The 26,850-nt window shown below is 36.4% G+C and overlaps 1 protein-coding gene across 1 annotated transcript in view; it reads right to left on the bottom strand.

The window, feature by feature from the left end:
- PCLO (piccolo presynaptic cytomatrix protein) overlaps positions 1-26,850 on the bottom strand; it is a 390,843-nt gene that overhangs the window by 30,569 nt on the left and 333,424 nt on the right. The window contains 2 exon segments of the mRNA XM_055301126.1: positions 12,143-12,216; positions 16,182-16,323. Of these exon segments, the coding sequence (XP_055157101.1) occupies positions 12,143-12,216; positions 16,182-16,323 (216 nt within the window).

Genomic DNA, 26,850 nt, shown 5'->3' on the forward strand with positions numbered 1-26,850 from the left:
CCACTGAGCCATCCAGGGATCCCCATGGACCTGAGATTTAAAGAGAGAACACCTGGAACACTACGGAGAGAAGGGTTTTCACTTCAACAAGAATCATCTAGGATGCAATTTACTTAGGTCATGGTTGATATTATTGACTCAGCCCGCTCATACAGCCACTCTGCACTGAGCAAAATGACTAGAAAGAAGAACTCACCACAAAAGAAAGAATCAGAAACAGTACTCTCTGCCACAGAGTTACAGAATTTGGATTACAATTTGATGTCAGAAAGCCAATTCAGAAGCACAATTATAAAGCTACTGGTGGCTCTGGAAAAAAAAGCATAAAGGAATCAAGAGACTTCATGACTGCAGAATTTAGATCTAATCAGGCCAAAATTAAAAATCAATTAAATGAGATGTAATCCAAACTGGAGGTCCTAACGATAAGGGTTAATGAGGTAGAAGAAAGAGGGAGTGACATAGAAGAAAAGTTGATGGCAAGGAAGGAAGCTGAGGTAAAAAGAGAAAAACAATTAAAAGCCCATGAGGAAAGGTTAAGGGAAATAAATGACAGCATCAGGAGGAAAAATCTATGTATAATTGAGGTTCCAGAGAGCGCCAAGAGGGACAGAGGGACAGAAAGCATATCGGAACAAATCATAGCTGAGAACTTCCCTAATTTGGGGAGGGAAACAGGCATTCAAATCCAGGAGATAGATCCCCACCCCAAAATCAATAAAAACCATTCAACACCTAGACATTTAATAGTGAAACTTGCAAATTCCAAAGATAAAGAGAAAATCCTTAAAGCAGCAAGAAACAAGAGATCCCTAACTTAAATGTGGAAAAATATCAGATTAACAGCAGACCTCTCCACAGAGAGGCGGCCAGAAAGGGCTGGCAGGATATAGTCAGGGTCCTAAATGAGAAGAACATGCAGCCAAGATACTCTATCCAGCAAGGCTCTCATTCAGAATAGAAGGAGAGAGAGAGAGCTTCCAGGACAGGCAGAAACTGAAAGAATATGTGACCACCAACCCAGGTCTGCAAGAAATTTTAAGGGGGACCCTGTAAAAGAAAGAGGAAGCTCAAAAAAAAATCCACAAAAACAGGGACTGAATAGGTATTACAATGACACTAAATTCATATCTTTCAATAGTAACTCTGAACGTGAATGGGCTAAATGATCCCATCAAAAGGCCCAGGGTATCAGACTGGATAAACAAGCAAGACCCATCTATTTGCTGTCTACAAGAGACTCATTTTAGACCTAAGGACACCTCCAGCCTGAAAATGAAAGGTTGGAGAACAATTTACCATTCAAATGGTCCTCAAAAGAAAGCTGGGGTAGCAATCCTCATTGTCAGATAAATTAAAGTTTATGCCAACGACTGTAGTAAGAGATGAAGAGGGACACTATATCATACTTAAAGGATCTATCCAACAAGAGGACCTAAAAATCATGAATATTTATGCCCCTAATGTGGGAGCTGCCAAGTATATCAATCAATTAATAACCAAAGTAAAGACATACTTAGATAATAATACACTAATAGTAGGAGACTTCAACACGGCACTTTCTGCAAATGACAGACATTCTAAGCAGAACATCTAAGCAAATAAACAACATCACAACAAAGAAACAATGATACACTGGACCAGATGGATTTCACAGATATTTACAGAACTTTGCATCTGAACACAACTGAATAACATTCTTCTCAAGTGCACATGGAACTTTCTCCAGAATAGACCACATGCTGGGTCACAAATCAGGTCTCAACTGATACCAAAAGACTGGGATTGTCCCCTGATATTTTCAGACCACAATGCTTTGAAACTAGAACTCAGTCACAAGGCGAAATTTGGAAGAAACTCAAACACGTGGGGGTTAAAGAGCATTTTGCTAAAAGATGAAAGGGTCAACCAGGAAATTAGAGAAGAATTAAAAAGATTCATGGAAGCTAATGAGAATGAAGATACAACTGTTCAAAATCTTTGGGATACAGCAAAAGCAGTCCTAAGAGGGAAATACATTGCCTCCCTCAAAAAATTGGAAAAAACTCAAATACACAAGCTAACCTTACACCTAAAGGAACTGGAGAAAGAACAGCAAATAAAACCTACACCAAGAGGAAGAAGAGAGTTAATAAAGATTCGAGCAGAACTCAATGAAATAGAGACAAGAAGAACAGCAGAACAGATCAACAAAACCAGGAGCTAGTTCTTTGAAAGAATTAATAAGATAGATAAACCATTAGCCAGCCTCACTGAAAAGAAAAAAGACTCAAATTAATAAAATCACGAATGAAAAAGGAGAGATCACAACCAGTACCAAGGAAATACAAATGATTTTAAAAACATATTATGAGCAGCTATATGTCAATAAATTAGGCAATCTTGAAGAAATGGATACATTTCGGGAAAACCACAAATCACCAAAACTGGAACAGGAAGAAATAGAAAACATGAACAGGCCAATAACCAGGGAGGAAATTGAAGCAGTCATCAAACACCTCCCAAGACACAAAAGTCCAGGGCCAGATGGCTTCCCAGGGGAATTCTATCAAACGTTTAAAGAAGAAACCATACCTATTCTACTAAAGCTGTTCCGAAAGATACAAAGGGATGGAGTACTTTCAAACTTGTTCTATGAGGCCAGCATCACCTTGATTCCAGACAAAGACCCCACCAAAAAGGAGAATTATAGACCAATATCCCTGAAGAACACAGATGGAAAAATTCTCAACAAGATACTAGCCAATAGGATCTAACAGTACATTAAGAAGATTATTCACCATGACCAAGTAGGATTTATCCCCGAGATGCGAGGCTGGTTCAATACTCGTAAAGCAATCAACGTGATAGATCGCATCAGCAAGAGAAAAAACAAGAAGCATAGGATCCTCTCAATAGATGCAGAGGAAGCATTTGACAAAATACAGCATCCATTCCTGATCAAAACTCTTCAGAGTGTAGAGATAGAGGGAACATTCCTCAGTATCTTAAAAGCCATCTGCGAAAAGCCCACAGCAAATAACATTCTCAGTGGGGAAACACTGGGAGCCTTTCCCCTAAGATCAGGAATAAGACAGGGATGTCCACTCTCACCACTGCTATTCAACATAGTACTGGAAGTCCTAGCCTCAGCAATCAGACAACAAAAGGCATTAAAGGCATTCGAATTGGCAAATAAGAAGTCAAACTCTCCCTCTTTGCAGATGACATGACACTGTACATAGAAAACCCAAAAGCCTCCACCCCAAGATTGCTAGAACTCATCCAGCCATGCAGCAGTGTGGCAGGATACAAAATCAATGCCCAGAAATCAGTGGCATCTCTATACACTAACAATGAGACTTGAAGAAAGAAATTAAGGAATCAGTCCCATTTATAATTGCACCAAAAGCATACGATACCTAGGAGTAAACCTAACCAAAGAGGTAAAGGATCTATACCCTAAAAGCTACAGAACACTTCTGAAAGCAATTGAGGAAGACACAGAGAGATGGAAAAATATTCCATGCTCATGGATTGGCTGAATTAATATTCTGAACATGTCTATGCTACCCAGGGCAATTTACACATTCAATGCAATCCCTATCAAAATACCATGGACTTTCCTCACAGAGTTGAAACAAATAATCATAAGATTTGTATGGAGTCAGAAAAGACCCCGAATAGCCAGGGGAATATTGAAAAAGAAAACCAGAGCCGGGGGCATCACAATGCTGGATTTCAGGTTGTACTACAAAGCTGTGGTCATCAAGACAGTGTGGTACTGGCACAAACACAGACACATAGATCAATGGAACAGAATAGCGAACCCAGAAATGGGCCCTCAACTCTATGGTCAACTAATAGTCGACAAACCAGGAAAGACTATCCACGGGAAAAAGGACAGTCTCTTCAATAAATGGTGCTGGGAAAATTGGACAGCCACGTGCAGAAGAATGAAACTAGACCATTCTCTTACACCAGACAGAAAGATAAACTGAAAATGGATGAAAGATCTAAATGTGAGACAAGATTCCATCAAAATCCTAGAGGAGAACATGGGCAGCACCCTTTTTAAACTTGGCCACAGCAACGTGTTGCAAGATACATCTATGAAGGCAAAGGAAGCAAAAGCAAAAATGAACTATTGGGACATAATCAGGATTAAAATCTTCTGCACAGCGAAGGAAACAGTCAACAAAACTAAAAGACAACCTACAGAATGGGAGAAGATATTTGCAAATGACACATCAGATAAAGGGCTAGGATCCAAGATCTATAAAGAACTAATCAAAGTCAAACCCCAAGAAACAAACAATCTAGGCATGAAATGGGCAGAAGACATGAACAGACATTTCACGGAGGAAGACCTAGACATGGCCAACAAGCACATGAGAAAATGCTCCACGTCACTTGCCATCAGGGAAATACAAATCAAAACCACAATGAGATCCCACCTCACACCAGTGAGAATGGGGAAAGTTAACAAGACAGGAAACAACAAATGTTGGAGAGGATGTGGAGAAAGGGGAACCCTCTGCATTGTTGGTGGGGATGTGAACTGGTGTGGCCACTCTGGAAAACTGTGTGGAGGTTCCTCAAAGAGTTAAAAATAGAGCTGCCCTATGACCCAGCAATTGCACTGCTGAGGATTTACCCCAAAGATACAGATGCAGTAAAACGCTGGGACACCTGACCCCGATGTTTATAGCAGCAATGTCCACAACAGCCACACTGTGGAAGGAGCCTCGATGTCCTTCGACAGATGAATGGATAGAGAAGCGGTGGTCTCTGTATACAGTGGGATATTCCTCAGCCATCAGAAAGGACGAATTCCCACCATTTGCTTCGACGTGGATGGACCTGGAGGGTATTATGCTGAGTGAAGTAAATTAATCGGAGAAGGACAAACATATGGTCTCATTCATTTGGGGAATACAAAAAATAGTGAAAGGGATTAAAGGGGGAAAGGAGAGAAAATGAGTGGGAAATATCAGTGAGGGTGACAGCACATGAGAAACTCCTGACTCTGGGAAACAAACAAGTAGTGCATGTGGGGATGGGGTGACTGGGTGATGGCCACTGAGCAGGGTACTTGATGGGATGAGTACTGGGTGTTATGCTATATGTTGGTAAATTGAAATTCAATAAAAAGTATTTAAAAAAATGAAAACAATTTTATAATATAATGTGCATTTTTTGGTCAATTTTTAAGCACAATTTGTGTGCCACCAATAATCAAACAATAGAAAATAATCCACTATTCACATTTCCCTTGACCTCAAAATTGAATTAAAAATCAGATAACATCACATCTTCTTAATTAATTTAACAAAACATCTACAATGGTAAATATATTGTAAATAAATTTTGTCCATTGTCATCTTCAATAAAACCAAACTTAAGTAAAGATAACATTTTATTTAAAAATTACTTCCTTGAGCAGGAGATACAAACTTCTAGTTATGAAATAAATGTCATAGCATTGAAAAGTACAGCATAGGGAAGATTGCCAATAATATTGTTATACTAGTGTTATAATATTATTTGTGACAAGTGGTGACTACACATCATGATGAGAACTGAGTAATGTCTAGAATTGTCAAATCATAATGAAATACACTTGAAACTGCTATAACATTGAATGTCAACTATACTTTAATAATAAGATTAATTAATTAGCTGCTTGAAAGATCATTCTTGACATCAGTAAAATGAAAAGGATCAGAAAACTTCAAAATAATAGAAGGAGAAGTGATATATAAAAGACACAAAAAAAGACATTTCATATTTAATTTGAAATTTCCTTAGTCTAATTAGAAATAGAGCCTGAAAAAATGGAAATGTCTTGAAGGTGAAATGAATTTTTCTTCATGATCAAGATTATAACTGTTATCTGAGTTGTGGGAACTCTAGTAGAAGCTCCAGAAGGGCAAGAACTGTGTCACATTCTACATGGCAGCCCAGGGCTCATCCCAGTGCTGGTCACAAGTGTTCGATAAGTAACTTGGTTGACCTTAGACCAGCTGTTATGTTCTAATTGAGGGTCTTTCAGAGTGGTTTTATATTTTTCTCTCTGTGGGCTAATCTTTAAACAACCCAACCGGTCATGGAAAGAGAAAAAAATAAATGAATATAAAAAACAGAACATAAAAAAAAAATTACGTGCCTTCAAACAGGATAACAAGATAGAAATTCCAATCCTGAGGCCTAAGTTTTTATTGGTTTAATGCAAGAAATCATTTCTGTTCTGCACTTGTTTCATGGACTTTGCAAAATGTATTTTTTCACCTTAAAAGAACTCATACTAATCATCCTTAGAGCTATGTAAAATATATATATGTGTATAAAATAAACTTGAGATGACATTTAAAATGAAAATGTTGTGATCATTATAGACTTTAATTATTTCTACATAAATTGTCATGCTTTTTCAAAACAACAAAAACCCCACCTCCAGGAAGATGTTGAATCTTGTTCTCTTTCCTACTCCCTGGCCCCTGCCTCCTTGGGTTAGTATTATTGGTTGTGTGCTTTCACCAACTCAATTATTTGAAAACAGTTGTGGGTAGAGTTTAGCATATTTCTCTAATGGTAGAGGTTTATTTGTTCTGGCCCATTGAAAATGGAAATTGAGTGATTAAATTAAGGCTTCTAAAGATACTTAAGAAAATAAATGATGTATTAAGGTTATTTGTTTTTTAAATACATGCAGCCAAGCAAATTAAACCTCATACAAAGTGTAATTCTTAATGTCTGCTGCTAAAGCTTGGAACACCTGGTTTAGGAGAATAAATGGGTAAAGCCAGTCACTATAGGTAATATTCATGGATGCCCACTCACAAACAGTAACACTACTAAATATACCTAATTAAAACAATGTAAAAAAAGTATATAAAACAATGTAGGAAAGGGTTGGATCATCTATTTTTGGGGGGGGGTTGGATCATCTATTAAGGGTATTAGGGGGTTTTAATGGAAACTGGGAAAACACTTATCATTACAACTGGGAAGTCTAATTTCTTTGATCTAAATCTTTAAGAGGGGTGGACTTGTAGAGCTCTTCTGAAGAGCGCATGATATTGTCAGTCTTGACTAATATCACTCTTGGATGGAATCCAAATGGCTCTCTTTTATATTTATTCGTATTTATTTAATTTATTTTTTAAAGATTTTATTGGGGCACCTGGGTGGCTCAGTGGTTGAGTGTCTGCCTTTCGCTCAAGTCATGATCTCCAGGGTCCTGGTATCCAGTCCCACATCAGGCTCCCCATGGGGAGCCTGCTTCTCACTCTGCCTGTGTATCTGCTTCTCTCTGTGTCTTTATTTAAAAAAAAAAATATTTATTTGAGAAAGAGCTAGAGAGAGCAGGGGCTGGAGGTGAGTGGTGGGGAGTGACAAGCCGACTCCAGGCTGAGCAGGGAGCCCAAGTCCCAGGACCCTGGGATCATGGCCTGAGCTGAAAACAGATGCTTAACCGACTGAGCCATCCAAGCGGCCCTATATTCAGTTTTAATTTAATATTAGCTACAATGAAATGGATGTTGATCATGTGTTAAACATAGTGTTTATTTCTACTTTACATTGTGCACTTATTTAAATTGTGAAAGTTCAACTGGTCATTATCAAAGATAGTCCACAAAATATTACCATTTTCTACTACAACTTAGGTTGGAACCTCAGAACCTTTGATTGATCTCATATTCTGACCCACTAAGCATGAGATTAATCAGAATGAGATTAAAATTTATGAGTCACTGCTATAGGGAAGATGCAACAGTATTGGAGAAAATGACTTAAGTAGAACATGATTTTTTAAAAAATCAGAGTGAAGAATAAATAGATTTACTAAGTAGAAACAAGGACATGACTAGCATTAAAAAAATTCTATAAAATGTTCCACATAAAATTTTAACCCCATAAAACATTACTTTTTGAATTCTGTGCATTATAGCTCCAAAACAAGAGTAAAAGTGTTATAAAATAAACTAAGGGCGATTGCTTAAAATCTATGATACACTCTAGATATAACGTATGCATATCTTCGTAGATTACTTTCCCTTAGAGTGGACCAAGGTGTGCATAAAACAAAGTGCTTAAATGAGTAATATGAAAGACTCAAGGTGAAGTGGAACACGCAGGAAAATCTTAGCAATTACAAAGAGATGTTTTTTCTGGTGTCCTGATGAAGAATTTAAAGGAGGAAAAATCCAGTCAAGAAACTAAATATAGGGATCCCTGGGTGGCGCAGCGGTTTGGCGCCTGCCTTTGGCCCAGGGCGCAATCCTGGAGACCCCGGATCGAATCCCACGTCGGGCTCCCGGTGCATGGAGCCTGCTTCTCCCTCTGCCTGTGTCTCTGCCTCTCTCTCTCTGTGTGACTATCGAAAGAAAGAAAGAAAGAAAGAAAGAAAGAAAGAAAGAAAGAAAGAAAGAAAGAAAGAAAGAAAGAAAGAAAGAAAGAAAGAAAGAAACTAAATATAATGTCTATGAACAAACTGCACTAACTCTATTTTGATTGTTCACCATAAACTGGCTATATATACTGACTGACAACAAAAGGAAGTGAAAGCGGTCCTCTGGATTGCTCAAAACAAAATGTATATCATAAATATACCTGAATTACAGCAGAGTTGATTCAATATTTCTACAGGGACAAAACAAAATTTTGCATGTTAAATTGATGTTTTCTTCTTATCTGCTCAGAATAATTAAATTCCTGTATAATTTAATAATTTTCTCCCTACTCTCTATGTATTTTTTTAAGATTTATTTTGAGAGAGAGAGAAAGAGAGAGAGAGAGAGAGAGAGCACACATGTGCATGGGGTGGAGGGAAGGCAGAGGGAGAGAGAGAATCTCAAGCAGACTCCCTACTGAACATGGAGCTGACACAGGGCTCAGTCTCACAACTCTGAGTTCATGACTTGAGCAGAAACCAAGTCAGATGCTTAATCAACTAAGCCATCCAGGTGCCCCTTTAAGTATTTTAAATTTAAAATTATTTGTAAAGGTTAAATACTTATTGCAGTTTTCTTCTCCATATTATTAGCAATCTCATATATCTCTTAGAGAACTATTCATACTCAACTTCATATAGATGTGTAAATTATGAATTTGCTTATTGTCAACATTTCAGAAGTAACTCAGTCAAAAACAACCCATTCACATTATTGTTACCAAAAGGTCACATACCTATAAATGACTTATATTACATTACGTATTCCATCTTATCCTCATCCTAAACCTCCAGCCCTCTGCTTAATAGCTAATCCAAAATTAACTACAGGTAAGAGTCAGTTCACTAAAATATAAACATATTGACTCATAAGTTTAAGTAAAATATAAAATAGTTTATGATTGACTCCTTCTTGTGGAACTGATGAGAAAGAAGAAAACAGTATTAGGATGAACAATTTTTATTCATTAGCAGCTATTAACACTTATACTAATTTCTTTTTTATTTATGATAGTCACAGAGAGAGAGAGAGAGAGAGGCAGAGACATAGGCAAAGGGAGAAGCAGGCTCCATGCACCGGGAGCCCGACGTGGGACTCGATCCCGGGTCTCCAGGATTCCGCCCTGGGCCAAAGGCAGGCGCCAAACCGCTGCGCCACCCAGGGATCCCTAATTTTAAGTTTATAGATAAAATTAGTACAAGTGTTGGGATCCCTGGGTGGCGCAGCGGTTTGGCGCCTGCCTTTGGCCCAGGGCGGAATCCTGGAGACCCGGGATCGAGTCCCACGTCGGGCTCCCGGTGCATGGAGCCTGCTTCTCCCTTTGCCTATGTCTCTGCCTTGTCTCTGCCTTGTCTCTGCCTCTCTCTCTCTCTCTCTCTCTGTATGACTATCATAAATAAATAATTAAAAAAATTTAAAATTAAAAGAAAAGTTAAATTAAGTAATTAAACTTGGAAATAAGTGCCCATGAATTGCTTCTCTATTGACCTGAATTCTAGAGTCATATGAAAATCAAGGTACATTACTTTCATACATAATTATGTCATTTATTCATTCATTCACTCAACATTCTTTTTTTTTTTTTTTTCTAAATTTTTATTCATGATAGTCACACACAGAGAGAGAGGCAGAGACACAGGCAGAGGGAGAAGCAGGCTCCATGCACCGGGAGCCCGACGTGGGATTCGATCCCAGGTCTCCAGGATCGCGCCCTGGGCCAAAGGCAGGCACCAAACCGCTGCGCCACCCGGGGATCCCTCACTCAACATTCTTGAAGCGACTCTATTGTCAAGGGTCTCTGCTAAGTGCGGGGCCACCAGGATGACTAAAGCATAGCCCTAGTCTAACTGTTGTTCAACTGTATGGAGGACACAGGCATAAAAACAGGTACATTCCAGTCAAAGAACAATGACACCAAAATATGCAAATTATGGTGTAAACAGAAGTAGATTTTGTTAGTGGTAGAAGAGCATAGGAGAAGGAGGCAAAATCTGGAAGAGGGTGAATTAAGTTCAGGACATATGTAATCTGATTCATCTATAAGATCTCCAGGCAAAATACTGCACTGGCCCTGTGCCTCTTGGACCTTAGGTCCATTCTCCGTCTCCCCCCCCATCAGGGCAGCTGCCCCCCAGGATGTTTCCCAGGCCCCCCTGGCAGGTGGCCTCCAGCTGGATTTGGTCAGACACTGGCGGGGATTGGAGAATGGGAGGAAGAAGTAACCAGGACCTTCCTACCCCCTGTCCTCATGTATCTTGGGAGCTGTTTGTAACAGCGCTGTTCCTCTTCCTTGCCTCCTGCTCCCTGCATTTCTGGCTCGCACTGGCTTCAGCTCTCAGGGACAGCGGCTCTCCTCTGCGTCCTAAGAGGTCTGCTAGCTCACTGCCACCGGCTCGGGTTCTCAGGGAGACCGTGACTATGTAATCATTGCCAGCCATAAATTTTCCCTATTATAAATCTTCAGCATGGTTTCCATTCTCTTGGTTGAACATGAATGCCTGGCAGACATGAACTACTGGAGTCTGAATTCCAGGGAGTCTGGAGGGTAAATTTGGGACTAATCAACATATAGATAGAACTGCTGAGTCTATGCAGAAAAAGAGTGTCTTAAACGATTGGTGGAATGAGGGTGGAAACCCTGGGGAAATTGGCAGCAGGTAAAGAAAACAGTCTTTGAATGAATCTAGAGAAAAACTTTTAGTAGAATCAGAAAATGCACGAGGGATTTGGCATCCTTAGCATCCAGCATTTGCCAGATGAGGTTTCTGATGACAGATCCCGTCACCAGTGAGATAACAGGGATTTGGGTTTCCTATTCCTCCATTTAGTGTCTTTGGGATACCATGCCATTAGTCATCCTTTTCCATAGCAGGTGATTTGGCATCATTTGCCTGAGCTCAAGTTGCTCACTCTTCTCTTGTATGATATTTGCATCTTGGATTCTTCTTATGTAAAACCAGCATATGATATTATTTACCTTCATAGGTAACTTTATTAAATGAGATAATACATGAAAAGTACTTAGGCTGATATAAAGGAACTAAGTCGAAATTACTGAGAGGTTGTACACTCAGTGAAGGATAGCGTGCCGTCAGATCTTATCACAGTATTTTGAAAGACAAGCTGGTCACTGTGCACCTTGCAGATACTGAATATGTGTCTGCTGAAGTTAAGGGTTTTCTGGCATTTTGTAATACATTTACCATTTGTTTAATAAAACCAAATTTAACTTCAAATTGGGTTTTCACCTTAAAAGTCGTTTTTTTCCTATAAAATGATTTTTTCCGTTAATTTCTTCTGAGCTCCATACATTTAAGAATTCCCATTTTAAGTGAAGTTTCATGATTTATTTTCTATTTGCACAGTATTTGAACAAAAAAAAATTTAATTTCAACAAGATATTTGCTTTTCCTGAAAAAGTCTCCCGAGTCTCTCTCCTGTCACTCGTCTCACTCTTCTTTCTCTTTTATATTTTTAGTACCCCAAAGTACTTACATGTTAAATATAAATCAAGAAATTGGGAAATTGTCCAATGAAATTACGAAATAATTCTAATGTAATAGGTAACAGAGAATGATGCCGTCCTTGCCAGGGCTCTTGCCATTAGCACTTAGAAATGTACATTTATATTCAAAGGAAACAAATCAAACACTTATAGCATCACATGTAGATTCAACCGGAATCCCACGCTGTCAATTCTGACTTACCTTCAGGGTCGGCTAGTCCCACTCCTCCTCCTGGCTGCTTTACGGGCTCTTGCCCATTCTGTCCCATCTTCCCTCTGTTTAAAAAGAAAATAAAAGGTTACATATTTAGTCATGGTCTCCTAAATGCCGATGAGGAAACCCAGTTCACAAAATTAGAATGGCGGTATATAAGCAGACCTGAAATAAGTTACTTGAAGGGCAAGTATGAACACAATAAATTGCTCTGTATCATGTCGATTTTAGAAATAGGGGCTTGTTTATTATTTGTACTTAGTCTGAACAGAATACCTCTAAATTCAGTGTCTTATTCATAGACCCATTTATAAAGATCAGACTATCATGAAATTTTCAAATTTTGTTTTAGAATTAGGGTGTTGCTTTTCCCCCCTTTTTTTTAACTCACGAAGTGAGAAGACTTTTTATACCTTTGTTTTGTTATGATGACCTGTACAGACCCTTTGATGAGAAGGGAAATATTGAATTAAATGACTTATAAAAATAATATTGTAATAACAGATTTTTATTTTACTTAGTGACTTTCAGATCCTTGTCTGTAGTGGGTGGGTAGCATATTGGCTTTTGAAGTCAGACCTCCTGGTCTCTGCCTCTGGCTTCACTATTTCATGCTATGTTGTCATCTAAGGCAAATCTACTCAATCTGGTAAATCTATTTCTCCTCTTCTAATGTAAAGATAGTAACACTAGCTAGCTTTTGGGTATGAGAAAATCACATGGAAAATGTATATAAAGTACTTAACACAGTGCCTGAAATATCATAAAATTCAATAAATAGAAAATATTAATAAGTAGGTATTCACTTAACAACTTTAGAATTCAGCCAGAGTCTAGTACTCTTTTAGTTTCAGCCTCGAACTTTCTGGGAGGCCAAATCGATGAAGAATTCATGATACTCTGAGCACTGTATGTTCAGAATATTGATAATGTAACAGTCCATACACTATAGGTTACCTCTTATTTCTTCAGTCAGAAAAATAAAGCAACATGGCATAGAAAAGATTTTGGAATTGCCTTTATACATACTTATATAAGATGTTCTAAAATGATGAAATAAAAACACTTAAGTGTTAAAAAGGGTGTTTGAACAAAAGAACATCTCGATACTATACTTTCTAGACAATAATTCTGACATGGCAGGATTTGCTGATAATTAGTTCTTACTTTCACAAAAATATTTGGTTTGCTGAATTTGCTGAAGATGTAATTGTATTTCTTTCTTAAGAATCCAATTACATCTCACTTGAAAACTGCTCTAAAAATCCTCTTACCATTCCATAGAGTTGGTCCTGCACATAATGAAAGAGAAATAGATATAAACTCCAAAATTACTTTAACTTGAAAGCCATTACATTTTCCATTATGACTATTCTAGGTCAGAGGTTTCAACACAAATTTTTATCAAGTATGAAGGACTTGCAAAAATGTCATATATACACACACACACACTTATATACATGTAGATACCATCTGCATCTGAATATATGCCAAAAAAGTCTTGATTAAGCAATGCACAAAACTTTAATTTGTTTAACTGCTCAGTGAGATTCAATACAAGTAGACGATAGATTCAAAAAAAATTAACTGTGCTCTGTGCCAATCAGACAGAGAGAAGAGCTTAATAACTCTAGCAATCTTACTGTGAGCAGCTACTATGACTAGTGAGGGGAACCAGACAGCTTGCTACTGAGTCAAACTCAAATGAAAAGGAAAATCATTTTAGTAATGTTCATCTAACAGATGAGAGTACTGAAAAATTACTATTCTATATATGCCAAATTTTAACAAAATATCCATAATTTTTAGTAATAGTAAAATTTGGGTAACTTTTTATTTGATCTTGAGTCCTAGGTTTCAAATTGTAATGGTATCTGCTATTCCGCTGCAGTCTTTGTTTTTAATGAAAACTGACTGTAACATTAGGTATATAGACAAAATGTGCAGGAGAGGCATTTCTAAGATTCCACAGGTACCTCTGCAGCATCGTGAAGCTAAATGAAATACAAAGGAAATGCGACTGTGGATTATATGAAGGATGCAATTTTCCTGAATTCCCAGGAAATAATCTTCATCTCAGAACATGCTGACTACTCATTTTATAATTTATATTTGTTAATCAATCACCAAAAATTTATTGAACTCTCATGTTGGCCTAGGCAATAATTGTGTTAGACACAAAAGGACATATAAAAGAAATACCAAATACTGCTTTGGAAAAGAGAATTTTCTTTGGCAAAACATAGTGTGTCTGAGGCAGTTTTTAAAAGCTTTGATTTATAAGAGAACAGGAAAATAGGAAAAATAAAATTGGAAATTGGTGTGTATGCAAAAAATACATAATCTATTTCCACTTCAGATATTTAGATGTTGAGGAAATAACGTGGTTTTTCTCTTGAAGTTATAACTTTATCATCAGTGTCAAATTATTTTGAAAAGTGTGGATAAGTTGGAAGGATATTAAATGATGTGTGGTTAAAAAATTACAAATTCATATGATATTCATAGCTGAGAGAGCAATGTAAGGAATTTGGTGAAATCCTCTTCATACAAGATCATCAGAGGCAGAGGACTGATGAGATTAGATTCCTTTTAGAATAATTCCAATTAAAAAAAACCTGATTAAATATAAGTATTGAATCTGTAGCCTAAGTCTTAAGGAAAAAAAAAAAAAGATGGGCAGGTGATCCGATAATATAGCAATTTAAGTAGGAAAAACAGAACTTGAAAATCACAAAATAAACACATTTTTCACCGTCCAAACTCCTTTCCCCCATTATTTTGCTTTTGTAAACTGAGCCATTATCTATCTATCTATCTATCTATCTATCTATCTATCTATCTATCTATCATCTATCTCTCTCTCTCTCTCTATATATATATATAAAATCTACTATAGAAAATCTACTCCTGGAAATGACTTCATTCAACATTGGAGAAATGAAGATCCTTTAACAGGGGCCCAGATCAGGGGTTTGCAAACTCCCAGGGGCCCAGATAGGAAATGGTTTGAATGGTCTCTGCCTCTCCTGCCTCTATAGTGAGGAAGCAACATTAGGTAAGACATAAGCAAATGGGTGTGGCTTCCAATAAAACTCTATTTATGGATACCGAAATCTCAATTTCATATAATTTGTATGTTGCAAAATGCGATTCTTCTTCTGGTGTCTTTTCCCCAAACATTTCAAACTGCAAAGGCCATTTTTAGCTCACAGACCTTGCAAAGCTAGATTTGCCCTGACCTAGATCCTGGAGATGGGTGTGGTGAGGATGTTTTCCAAAACCCGGAAAACTAGTTACCTCGAGGAGAAGAAAAGGCTGAAAAGTATAGACTCTGATACTGGAACAGACGTAACCTACGTATGTATCTCGTATGCTAACTTTTGCCACCAACATGACTGGATCCATTCTGACACATTCTAAACACAATCTGCTTTCATTTTGCATTCGATTTGCAATTTCATTTTCTTGAGGCTTCACCTCTTGTTACTCTATTCCAAGATTATCTATGGGCATCCAGGTATTCCTTGATTTTGCCTTCAAAATCTTCCATTTTAATTGTGGTAAGATTTATAACTGAAAAGTGTCTACAAGAAGCCCAATCTGTTATCTATTTCCAAAATGATATGTGAGCTTTTAAATCTGTTTAAATCTCTCCCTATTCAAAGTAAATTAATCTAACTTTATCTCAAATACCAATAATATTTGTGTGTGGTCATGATGTGATTGAAGCATCAACAGACTGCTGCTGCTGAACTTAATTTAGTTATTATGCTGGCACTTTTTCTATTAAATACAGATTGCCCTGATTAAATAGTCCTGGAAGTGACCAGCATTCCTCCTTAATCCAATCTTTCCTGAACCTTCTATTTTCTATGTAGGCATAAACAGCTGAAGTGCTTCAGGGACAATGACTCAGAACTGGATAATTATCTAGTTATTTCCTGTTAAGTGTTAAGAAAAGCTTAGTCATCATGCTGTTAACTTTGTAGTGAAAAAAAGAAAAAAAAAAAAAAAAACCACTTACATCCTTGGAATAGGAAATAGATTGGTTTCCCCTGCAGTGCTGCTGCTCCCTTCACTGTCGACACTATACCCGCTGCCAAAGCTGCTGCCCGAGGAGCCGGTGGACACGGAGCTTTCTGCAGGCCGGTGGTTGGTAGGCTTTGCTGCATGGTGTGGGAAGAGTCAACACCACAGTCAATCAATCAATGAAACTCCCACTGATCTCCAAATGCATAATTAAATGTTTTCTTCATTTACATGGATAATGACACAGCTCTAACAAGAACTCCACATTTCTTAACTTGCCTTTCAGTTTCTTTTCCTTAGCCAAGAACGTGCTGTGGTAACACTAAGTACTTGAGTATTTTTATTGGACATAAAGGAACAAAACAAAAACCTCAATTGTTTCAAGGAATAAAACATCAGATTATAGACCGAGGTGAATAATATGTAGCTGTTCTATGACTATTACCATTATTCTTATTGCTATTTGTGGTTTATTTGTACAGTATTATAGTAAGGAATATGAGTAACAAATATGAATTTTGGCTATTTCATGGAGCAAGGAGTTTAGAAAGACTTGGGTAGAGTGAAACAGCAGGATAAGGGAAAATTTCTCAATTATTTTCCATATTAACCAATAATCTCTTTTTCTTTGGAGAAGTGAAGATGCAAAACACACCAGATGATTTCAAGATGTGATTGAAGAATTCTGTTCTTGTTTGCATGTATCTCTAATAACTATCTCCAGCAGGTTTTAAAGTTTGAAGACCTTTGCTTCCCCTTTGGCATGTCTTCATTTATGATTGGGACTTGTGTCAAAAATTCCTTAAGGGTGTTTTTTTTTGGTATAAAGGAACCCATATTCCCATAGAAACCTAATTCCATGCTGCTCAATACAGGAGGAGCAGTTCCAATAATGTTAGTGGAGTTCTAGATCAGAGGAGACTTGGGGGGACCTTTTGGAACAAAAAAAACAGAAGAGAAGGCAAGTGTTTGCTCTTCTTTTGTGGAGAGAAACTTCTCGAGGTAGATTTTTAAAGTTATAATTCTGTCTTCTGCCACATGGTCAGAATTTAAGAGCATGGGCTTTGATCATACTGACAGGATTTGGAATCCTACCTCATTGTGGAGTAAATCTAAACAGCCTCAACTTTCACATTTGAAAATAGTGGGGTCAGTAACACATACCTCAGCTCACAAGACTGTGACCATGAGGAGTGAGATGAAGCAGCAGCTCAGTGACTTTCTCTTCCTCATCTTGTGATTGTATTTGCCTTACTCCCAACCTCTTCTGGGCTTTCCTGTCAATCGTGACTCCCTATTATCTCTGAGCATATCTAGTCCTGACAATGAATCTGCCTCGATTTTCTTTCTAATTCTAGATATGTTCTAGGCTACAAAACTACTTAGAGTCATTCTCTTCTATAAATACACCTGCATTCAATCAGGAGTTTGTTAAGCAATTGGATAGATGCACACAACTGGGCGAATAATTGATAATCATTTAATGATTTTGAGATACCTATATTTTTCTTAAAAGGTATGTATACAAAAATAATGACTCTTACTCTGGTGGAATTTTAATAAAACCAATATATCCAATGAAGGGAAGAATACAGACACTGTGAGGGAAACCACTCGAGGACAGGAAATCCACCATCCGGGTAATCAGGATCAAGTCTTGCAAAGGTTTTGGCTTTTCCTTACTTCCTGGCTTCTTCCTATTTCAGGACAACAGATTCTCTAAACCCACCAGGAATTGCTATTGTATATATTCCAGTGATGGCAAGATCACTTTCTCAGAATAAGGAAATAAGGAAGAAGTGTTTGCCAATAATATATCACGTGTCTATAAGTTGGGACTAGCTATTTAGAAAAAGGCTTGAATATTGTTAAATAACCAATCGGCAGTGAATTACTAGTAACGCATAGTAGATTTGAGGAAACAGAAAAACATTGTACTGTTTGATGTTTTCTTCAACTTCTGTAGAAGAAACCCAGATGGTGTATTTAGTATTAACGTAAGGACTTTTTAAAAGGATAACTTAAAAAGTATAAAGGATATATGACTATGATATAAAATTATGAACATTTATAAGGTAAATTAAACTGTATAATCAAACACAGAATGAGTCAGATTAGTCAACTGGTTGTAAATAAAGGAAAGCTGCCAAACTTTTTGATTGGCATTATGTAATCTAATCAACAGTACTGTTATTATTTTTTTAGTATGATATTGAATGAAACACTTTACTGTCATCAAATGTGTAGATTTCCTAATTTCTTTTTCTTGAAACAGTCTCCAAACAAGAACATATTAATTTCACTGGGCTAAGTCTGCATTATCACAAACACGTTAATGAATAAAGTGCTTTTATCACTTGATATCAGAGGCTAGATCTTATGTAATTTCAAGACATCTCATGAGTTTGGTCACATTCTTTAGTTTGCCTCTCAAAGTTCTTAAGCATCTATTTCTCTCCAAATAGATCTCCCATCATTCTCCTTTGTATGTTTTCCACAGAAGGCCCCTTAGACCACTCAAGCTGGCTCCCTCTGGTTTGGCATTGTGTTTTGTTTTGTTTTTTCTCTTGGCCTGTGACTGGAACGGTTCTTCCAATTTGGCCATGCCTTTCTCTGCCCCCATCACTTTCTCAAATCAAAATTGTACCCGTCTGTAAAGGCGCAGCTCGGGTTGCTCCTGCTCTGTGCATTTTCCTCATCCTCCCACTCAGAAACCAACTCTTTTACACCCGCCCTCTCCAGCACAGATCACAGCTCTGTTATTGCATAGACCACTTTCTGTCTTTGGTTCTGCTTGTCACACCCATGTTGCTGTTGGAAGCTGAGTCTGTGTTCTCCACGGTAGCCTTCTTAAAAGCTTATCCTGGAACTATTCTGAAGCAATATCCCATGAAATGATAATAATAACATTAACAATTCTTTCTCTCAACCCACAACTGAAACATCCAAATGATTTAGTAGATATTTTACTTTTCACCTGGCTGTGTCCACTATGCAAATCATAAATCTCTGGTTAACACCACCACTTGAGGTAGGAGGGGTTTTCTCTCTATGTTTTGTCAAGGAAACTGGGGACAACACAACTTTCTTGTAGCTTTCAAAAAAGAGATGCAAATTTAATCTGTCATATTGTAGAGAAAAATGGGATCATTCAACTAGATGTTTTGTTTTCCTAATCCCTCTGAAGCCAGTGTAATTGAAAGGAATATTTAATGATCACGCAATAAACAAAGAAGTGCGTAGTTTTGTGAAATTTTTTTTAAAAGTTCATAACAGACCATGGATATTTTATATATGCATTCAAATTGGAATGACAGTAAGAAATAGTATAAATAGTCACCATTCCATGGGAGGACAAGACTGTGTTCTTACAGACATTAGTACTTGTGCTGATTCCAGATCTGGACATATAGACAACTGGTGAACACTGGCTTATATTTCAATATACATTCAATAATATTTAAAACCAGTGCTATTTTAAAATAATATTTTAAAACATTCAAACTAAATCTGACTTTCCATAGTCTTGTGTTTCCAAATTAATAATTTAAAACGATTCCACATTTGCTTTATTCTCTTTTAATCAGAGTCTCAGATACCATGGACTTACATTTTTGCATCTACTCTCTTTTTAATTCTTATTTGTACTATTAAGTACCAACAAGGAGAAAGAATGTGTTACATAAATATATGATGGAATAAGCCCACTCCCGCAGAGAGGGCACCTGTACCCTAGAGGAATAAATTCTAGAGTGTTAAATCATTTCCATACTCAATTATTGAGGGGGCATTTCAAGTAAACATATTTTATCTTCTGTGAAGCAATTCAATCTGTTTTAAATTATTTTTTGACCTCTTCATTTTCTTCAGATGCTAGATGGTTAGACATCATTTTGTTTTATTACTCCACTGTGGCTAACCTTAATTAAACCTGGTAGTGTCTTTTTGACTGCACATCTGTCTTCAATTAGTTTGCTCTGTTGGTTTTTCCCTCCTCAACCAAACTTAAAAATGCAGAACTATCAGTGTACCTACCACACGATGGCAGCACTGGGCTCACAGTCCGTGGATCAGAATTGGAGACTATATAATTGTGGAATCATGGAAATTAAAAGCTGGTAAAGATTCTAGAGATAGCCAGCCCCAGAACCATCATTTGGCCTATAGAAAATCTAAGCCCAAGCCCTGGAAATATGAAGTGATTTGCTCCACGTCACACGCTAATCAATGAGAGAAAAAAAATAAAAACTAAAAAGTTCTAATCCACTTTTCTATCACATCTGATGGTCTCAAACTGATATTGTGAGTTCTCTGCCCACCTCAGAATTCTGTGCTTGGGATGCAGAACAAGGCCTTGCTGCCTGCGATGTTCTATCACTGGTTTTACATCCTTGGTCCAACTCCGTTATATCCAAATATTTTAGGAATGATTTATAATATTGGTAGTCTATAGTATCTCAAATTACTTGGTTGACACAGTAGTGTCTTCATAGATCGAAACTAAATCAGTCGGTAATTATTTTATTTCAGTAGCTTGATGATGGAACCGAAATAATTGGCTATTTTAGGTATTATGTGTATACACACACACACACAATTTTCCTCTCTTGCTAGCTTTAAATTTAACTTAGCTGAGCATTATTTTGGTGACCTTTTGTACTTTCTTCCCACTGCCTGTCTTTCTCTCTCTGTGTCCATCCTTATTGCTTTTGTTTTTCTGGTTATTTTTACTAATGATATTTGGCAGTTTTATCTCATTTATGAGTTGATTTGCTTTAAATGTGAACCTGAAGTTCCATTGTTATCAGCATAATTTGTTAGGCTTTCCCTTGAATTAGGTCCAATCACATTTTTTATGCTCCCTATGACAGTTTAGGGGTATTAAAATGAAGTGTGGTGTTTTACAATTTAATATTTTTAAACATTACTTCAGTAATTCAGTATTCGTTATCTGATTTGGAAAAATTCTCAAGAAACCAGCCATCCCCTTCTCCCCCCATGGGATAGGTAGTTTCGATATGGCTACTTGTAGGAGTTTCCACATACTTCTAAATTGCAAGTTTTTACAAATGAATGTACTGAAAACACCTCAGACTTCTATGTCATTTCTTTAAAATGGCAAATTACATATATATATGTATATTATATATATATAATATTGGAAAGTTATAACAAACTATGAGAAATGGAATGTTGCAGTTCTTTTCCCTTATGAAAATCAAAGTATGTTCCTTCAGATATTCCATATTCACATAGTAGCTTCTTTCAGAGAGGAAGGATGCCTCTTATTTACTAAGTCCCAGGAATGGTGGTAAAGCTTAGTCACGTTCACACTCTTCCTTCTCCATCCGTATTGGCCTTAGGACTGAATTTCCAAGACATTTCAATAGTCAATGTGATCTGTTTTTATCTAATGCTATCAGTAATTTGCAGATATTTCCCTGTACTCACTCGTCATTCATTCTCTAGCTTTGTAGATAGTGGGATTAATTATCACTCCCAGAAGTAATAATACATAACTTTACTCTAACAGGTGTTTGTGAGAGTAAAATTAAACTAATAATATAGTAGAATTTTTTTTTTTACCTAAATATATGTGATGGCTCACTATGCTATAGTTCTTATATTTTTGCTGGATTGTTGCCTTTTAGGTACATCTTCTGTTTTTAAGGTTTTTGATTCAGAACTAGTTTTCAAAGAAGTAAATAAAATATTTAAATGTTTAAATATATTAAATAAATATCGACATTTTAATATTTAAAATATTTAAAATAAATACAATATAAGTAGGAACCAAAATTTCTTAGTAACTAATGGAAAAAAGTTTGATTAAGATATTATCATAAGATTAAAAATATTTTATCTTTAATAAATTTAGGCTCTAAATGTATCTGTTTCTGAAGAGAGAGAATCAACAAAGAATTTACTAAGTACCAAGTTTTGGTTTTGTGCTAAAACATACTACCATAATTGTTATAACACAAGAAATAGTTTTTATCTTTAAAAGATTAATAGTAGGGAGACTCATACTTGGAAAAAATGCAAGATCTGAATTAAGTTCTCAAAAGCAACTCCTAATTTTTCAATATTCATTTAATTGTATTTTGAACCACAATTATTCTCTCTGTTGCAGTTTGATTGGAAAACATGCAGGATTGTTTGAGTGGAAAGTAATTTAAAATTAATCAGTTTTGGAAAACGTTCTTACATAATCCTGAAATTGGCAACTTCGATCATGAACATGTAGATAACAAAGATTTTCTCCTTAAATCAAATCCACAAAGTTTGATTTATATAAACATTTTGCCCAAAGCAGACTGTTTTACATGGCTAACGTTATAACAAACACTATTATTTTTCCTATCATTTAAATGTTGTAGTCAGAGGGCAGAGAATAAAGAGGAGTTTGGACAATTAATACTTTCTCCCCTCCTATAGTTGGTTATAGCACAGGGGACTGTAAAGATTATTAGTGAGAACCAGAGCCAGGACAAATAAAAATATAATTAATTATATTTCCAGATATTTCTAAATATGAGGATGTTTGAATGCATATAAACATAAGGCATTTTTTCTTTTTCAAACTCAGGAGAGCAAAACCTACGTTTTTCCCATTCTTCCTAATTCTTCCCAGATATCTAATTGGTTATTCAATAAATATTACTAGGATGGGAGATTTCCAGGGAAATCTACCTAAAAGGCAACAATCCAGCAATTTTCATGTGTTTTGTTCACTGCAGGGTCACTAATGCTTTGAAGAGGTTCTGGAACATAATAGTCATTCAAAAAGTGTGTATATGAATATGAATAAATGATGAGCTAATAATATACGTTATTCAAATAATATTGTCTATAAATGATAAATATTTTCAGAATTCCCTTTTAGCTTTAATTATTTGAAAACACATTAAATTGTTACTTGACAATAAAAATCAAGAATTAGGTAAGAAGTAAAATTTTTTCTCAAATTTGAGTCAAAGTGATGATCCTCAGTGTAGTGCCAACAAAATTAATTTAAATATATGAACCAATAATATAGATAATACCATAGGAGATAAAAGGAAACAATTCATAACAATTTTTTCCAATAAGCCTTATCTTTAAGATAAGGACACAGATAACAGTTATTCTAACTTTATAATATCCCTTCTCTACTTTAGGTTAGGAGCAGCTTGATAAAGCTGATAGGCAATTTTCTAGTCAAGTTTTGAAAGTAGGAAACAATATATATGGACATACATTCATAATCTGACCTAAATCAAGCCCAATAAAATAGTTTAAATATTAAATAAAATATTGTCATTTGTTATATATAATCTTAAGAATTATAAATTAACATTAAATGAGAAAGGAAAGAAGGGATTCTGAAATACAGTTTAAAAGAAAAAAGCATAGAAAATTTAGAGACAACTATGACATATCTTGGAAGAGACCTCCAGTTACCTACTGTCTTCAGCTACTGGAAAAATTATGATTGTGCATAGAATAGGTATAGATTAGTGGCTCTTCAACATTTTGATCTCAAGACCGCTTTTACATTCTTAAAAAATATTGAATTCTCTAAAGAACTTTATTTTATGTGAGTTATAGCTATCAATATTTGTCATATTCAAAATGAAAAAAAAACAAAATGAAGAAAAATTTTAAATAAGCAATGATAAGCATATATTCCATTAACCTTCAAAGCAATGATGTCATAACACCTCATGTAAATGCAGGAAAACCCCACTGTACATGAGACAGAATGAGAGGGAAAAAGGCAACACTGAATATTCTTGTATTCGACCTTGTAAACCTTTGAAAGGGCTCCGGGACACACATTGAGAATTACTGGTCTAAGATTTACCATAATAGAAATGAAATATTAAGTATGAAAATGTGTAGAACCCACATAGCCTCAGATTTCTTTGAGAGTCATCTTAAATCACTATATACATGACTAGTCTGTTGTACCTTTCATTTTGTATTTTACGGTTACAGTGAAAAATATCAAGCTTTTAGCCTTTTTAAAAAAAGATTTATTATTATTGATATTATTCTTATTAACCTCTCTAGCTTTGGAATTTGTTCTGTCCTGAACTTTACAACTCTACAAAGTAGAAGGTGTGAATTAAAAATGACATATATCAAAAAATTATTCTTGTCTGTTCTACTTTTGCTTTAAAAAGCTACTTTATGGTATGAAGAAACCCACAATAAATAATGATATTTGGCAGGCATAAAATAATGCACATTCTCCTAAAAATGGGTTTTTCGTTACATAAAGTCTTTAATTTGCTGGTGTCTCAATAGTTGGATGAAGCCAAAATAGGATTCAATAGTTGTTCACTTTATAAAATGTCATCAGCAATGAGAACAAATGAACAAACTAAAAGCATGTAATAGATCCATATATCCGTATATAAAGAAGTTTAAATTATATAGTGTAAAAAAGTCCACTTTTTATAGATTTATGCAGATTCCAAATTCATTTTATAGAGAGAATCAGGTAAAATTATAGTGTGACCTATTTTCAAATGATGAAAAGTGGATTTTGTTCCTTTACTCTTTTAAAAACAAATATAGCAGAAATTTTACTCCACTGTTTTGCTTTTAGGTTTAGAAAAGGGTCCCATGCTTCTTTTATCAAGCATTTTCTTCTTAAAAGTTTACCCATTTTTATTTGATTTATAATATCAATATTTTTATTAGACATTGTTCAAATTATGCACTTAACTCATTAATTAATTAAATTTTAGTCTTCAGTATCTTCATGGAAATCTTCAGTTATCTTAGAGTATCTTGAAATACATTGAGTTATAAAGCTATGATTGTCTACATTATTCCTATTCCTGTATCTAAAAAACTCAACACCCCAATCAAAATTCTGCATTTCTGACATAATATGTTTTCATTTAAAATCAGTAAGTTTTTTTTTTTTGGCTCAACAATTAATTGTAATTTACACACTCAATGCAGTAATAAAATAAAAAGAAAGAGAGGATATTTTCAGAGCCTGGTTCAGTATACATGAAGATTCCTTTCCTCCTATCCCAGTAACTGAGTCCCCCCTCTCTTCACCACCCCCACCCCATTTTCTTGCACAATGCTGAATGGGTGAAATATCACGGTTTTACATAATGTAGTACATGCAGATGAAAAGTGGAAAAAATAAAGTAATTCATGGGTAGTTAGATATCCAGATTTAGGTAATACTGTTAAGTAGCCAGATGATATCCGTCTGCCTCTCCTTAGTAGTGTTTCCCCCAGTTCCATGATCCTTCCTACCCAGGGGAACACACACCCAGGCAGAGGCTCATGTCTTCTGTGGTCCCACACTGTGTCCCCCTCTGCCTTCTCATGCTCCATGCTTCTCATTTCTCTCCTCCATCAGCATTTGCCTGTCTCATTTTCTCAGGCTCTAGCCTCCCTGGTGGTAATTTAATTAACTTTTTGAAAATAATTTGCATCTTAAAAATTAAGTTGAACATTGGGAAAGCTACGTCATAAGTAGCATTTAAGGGACTTTGGCATGTTAAAATCAGATCATGTATTCACAGTCACATCCAGGCCTAGAGCTAGATCATTTGACTAAGGTGCAGCGATATTGAAGGCAAATCTGATACTTGGCCCCGTTGGTCTTGCTATTCATGTCAGAAGAAATGAACATATAAATCCCCAGTGTGAACCAGACATGTGGATGGCTTGGTGCAGACCCACAGCTCTTACTGGAAAAGAACAAAAGCACCTATTGATGGTAGATCAGTGGATTCACCTTTGTGAATAAATGTCCACAAACGAGAGACGGTGTCACATGGTCAGAGCTATACATTTACTCTCTATGGCTCCGCATGGCTAGTAGAGATATTCCTGGCAATGAAGGTCAAATGACTAAGGAAAATTTGGAAATGGGTAATCAATCATTCTAAGAAAACATGGAAACGCAAATAAAAAAAAAAAAAAAAGAAAAACTTTAGAAGAGCATTTTGATCTTCACAGACAACAAAGAAAACCCTCACCCCCAGAGAAACAAGCAGAAAACTTTAAAGCTGAGACGATCCAATTAGATTCCCTCAGATTTTGTTGGATGTTTGCTGTGTTCACATCATTACAGTTTCAATTTTCTTTTTATTCTAAACTACCCAAAGTTTTATCTAAGTTTTTTTTTTTTTTTTTTTGTACAGGAACACATTGAAATGAGGAGTGCAAATCTGTTTTTATTAGCTTCTTACATACGTGGTGGAAGACTTCACCTCCAAATGACCTCACTTTGATTTCTCTTCTGATTTCTCCTTTACTTCCTTTCCAACCCTGTCCTTCCCAGAAACAGAGAATGCTAAATCTTTCTGACCCAAAGTGACCACCTACTTCTGGTCAGGAGAGACTAGGACACCGATTGGCTACTGCCCTTGGTCACCAACATTCCTCTCAGCCCCATCGGCTTCCACCCCATAGGCTTCCACCCCATAGGCCTCCACCCCACCAGCCTCCACCCCACCACCTTCCACCCCACCGCCTTCCACCCCATTGGCCTCCACCCCACCAACCTCCATCCCACCGGCCTCCACCCCACCGGCTTGCCCAAGACAGCAGCTCCCACAGTGGCGGTTAGGAAGAGTTCACCACGGCAACATGGGGACTTGGAACTCTTCTTTGACAGATGCTGAATATGAGCCTTATTGAAA

This window comes from Nyctereutes procyonoides, unplaced genomic scaffold, assembly GCF_905146905.1.
Source record: "Nyctereutes procyonoides isolate TBG_1078 unplaced genomic scaffold, NYPRO_anot_genome, whole genome shotgun sequence".
Lineage (NCBI taxonomy): Eukaryota > Metazoa > Chordata > Mammalia > Carnivora > Canidae > Nyctereutes > Nyctereutes procyonoides.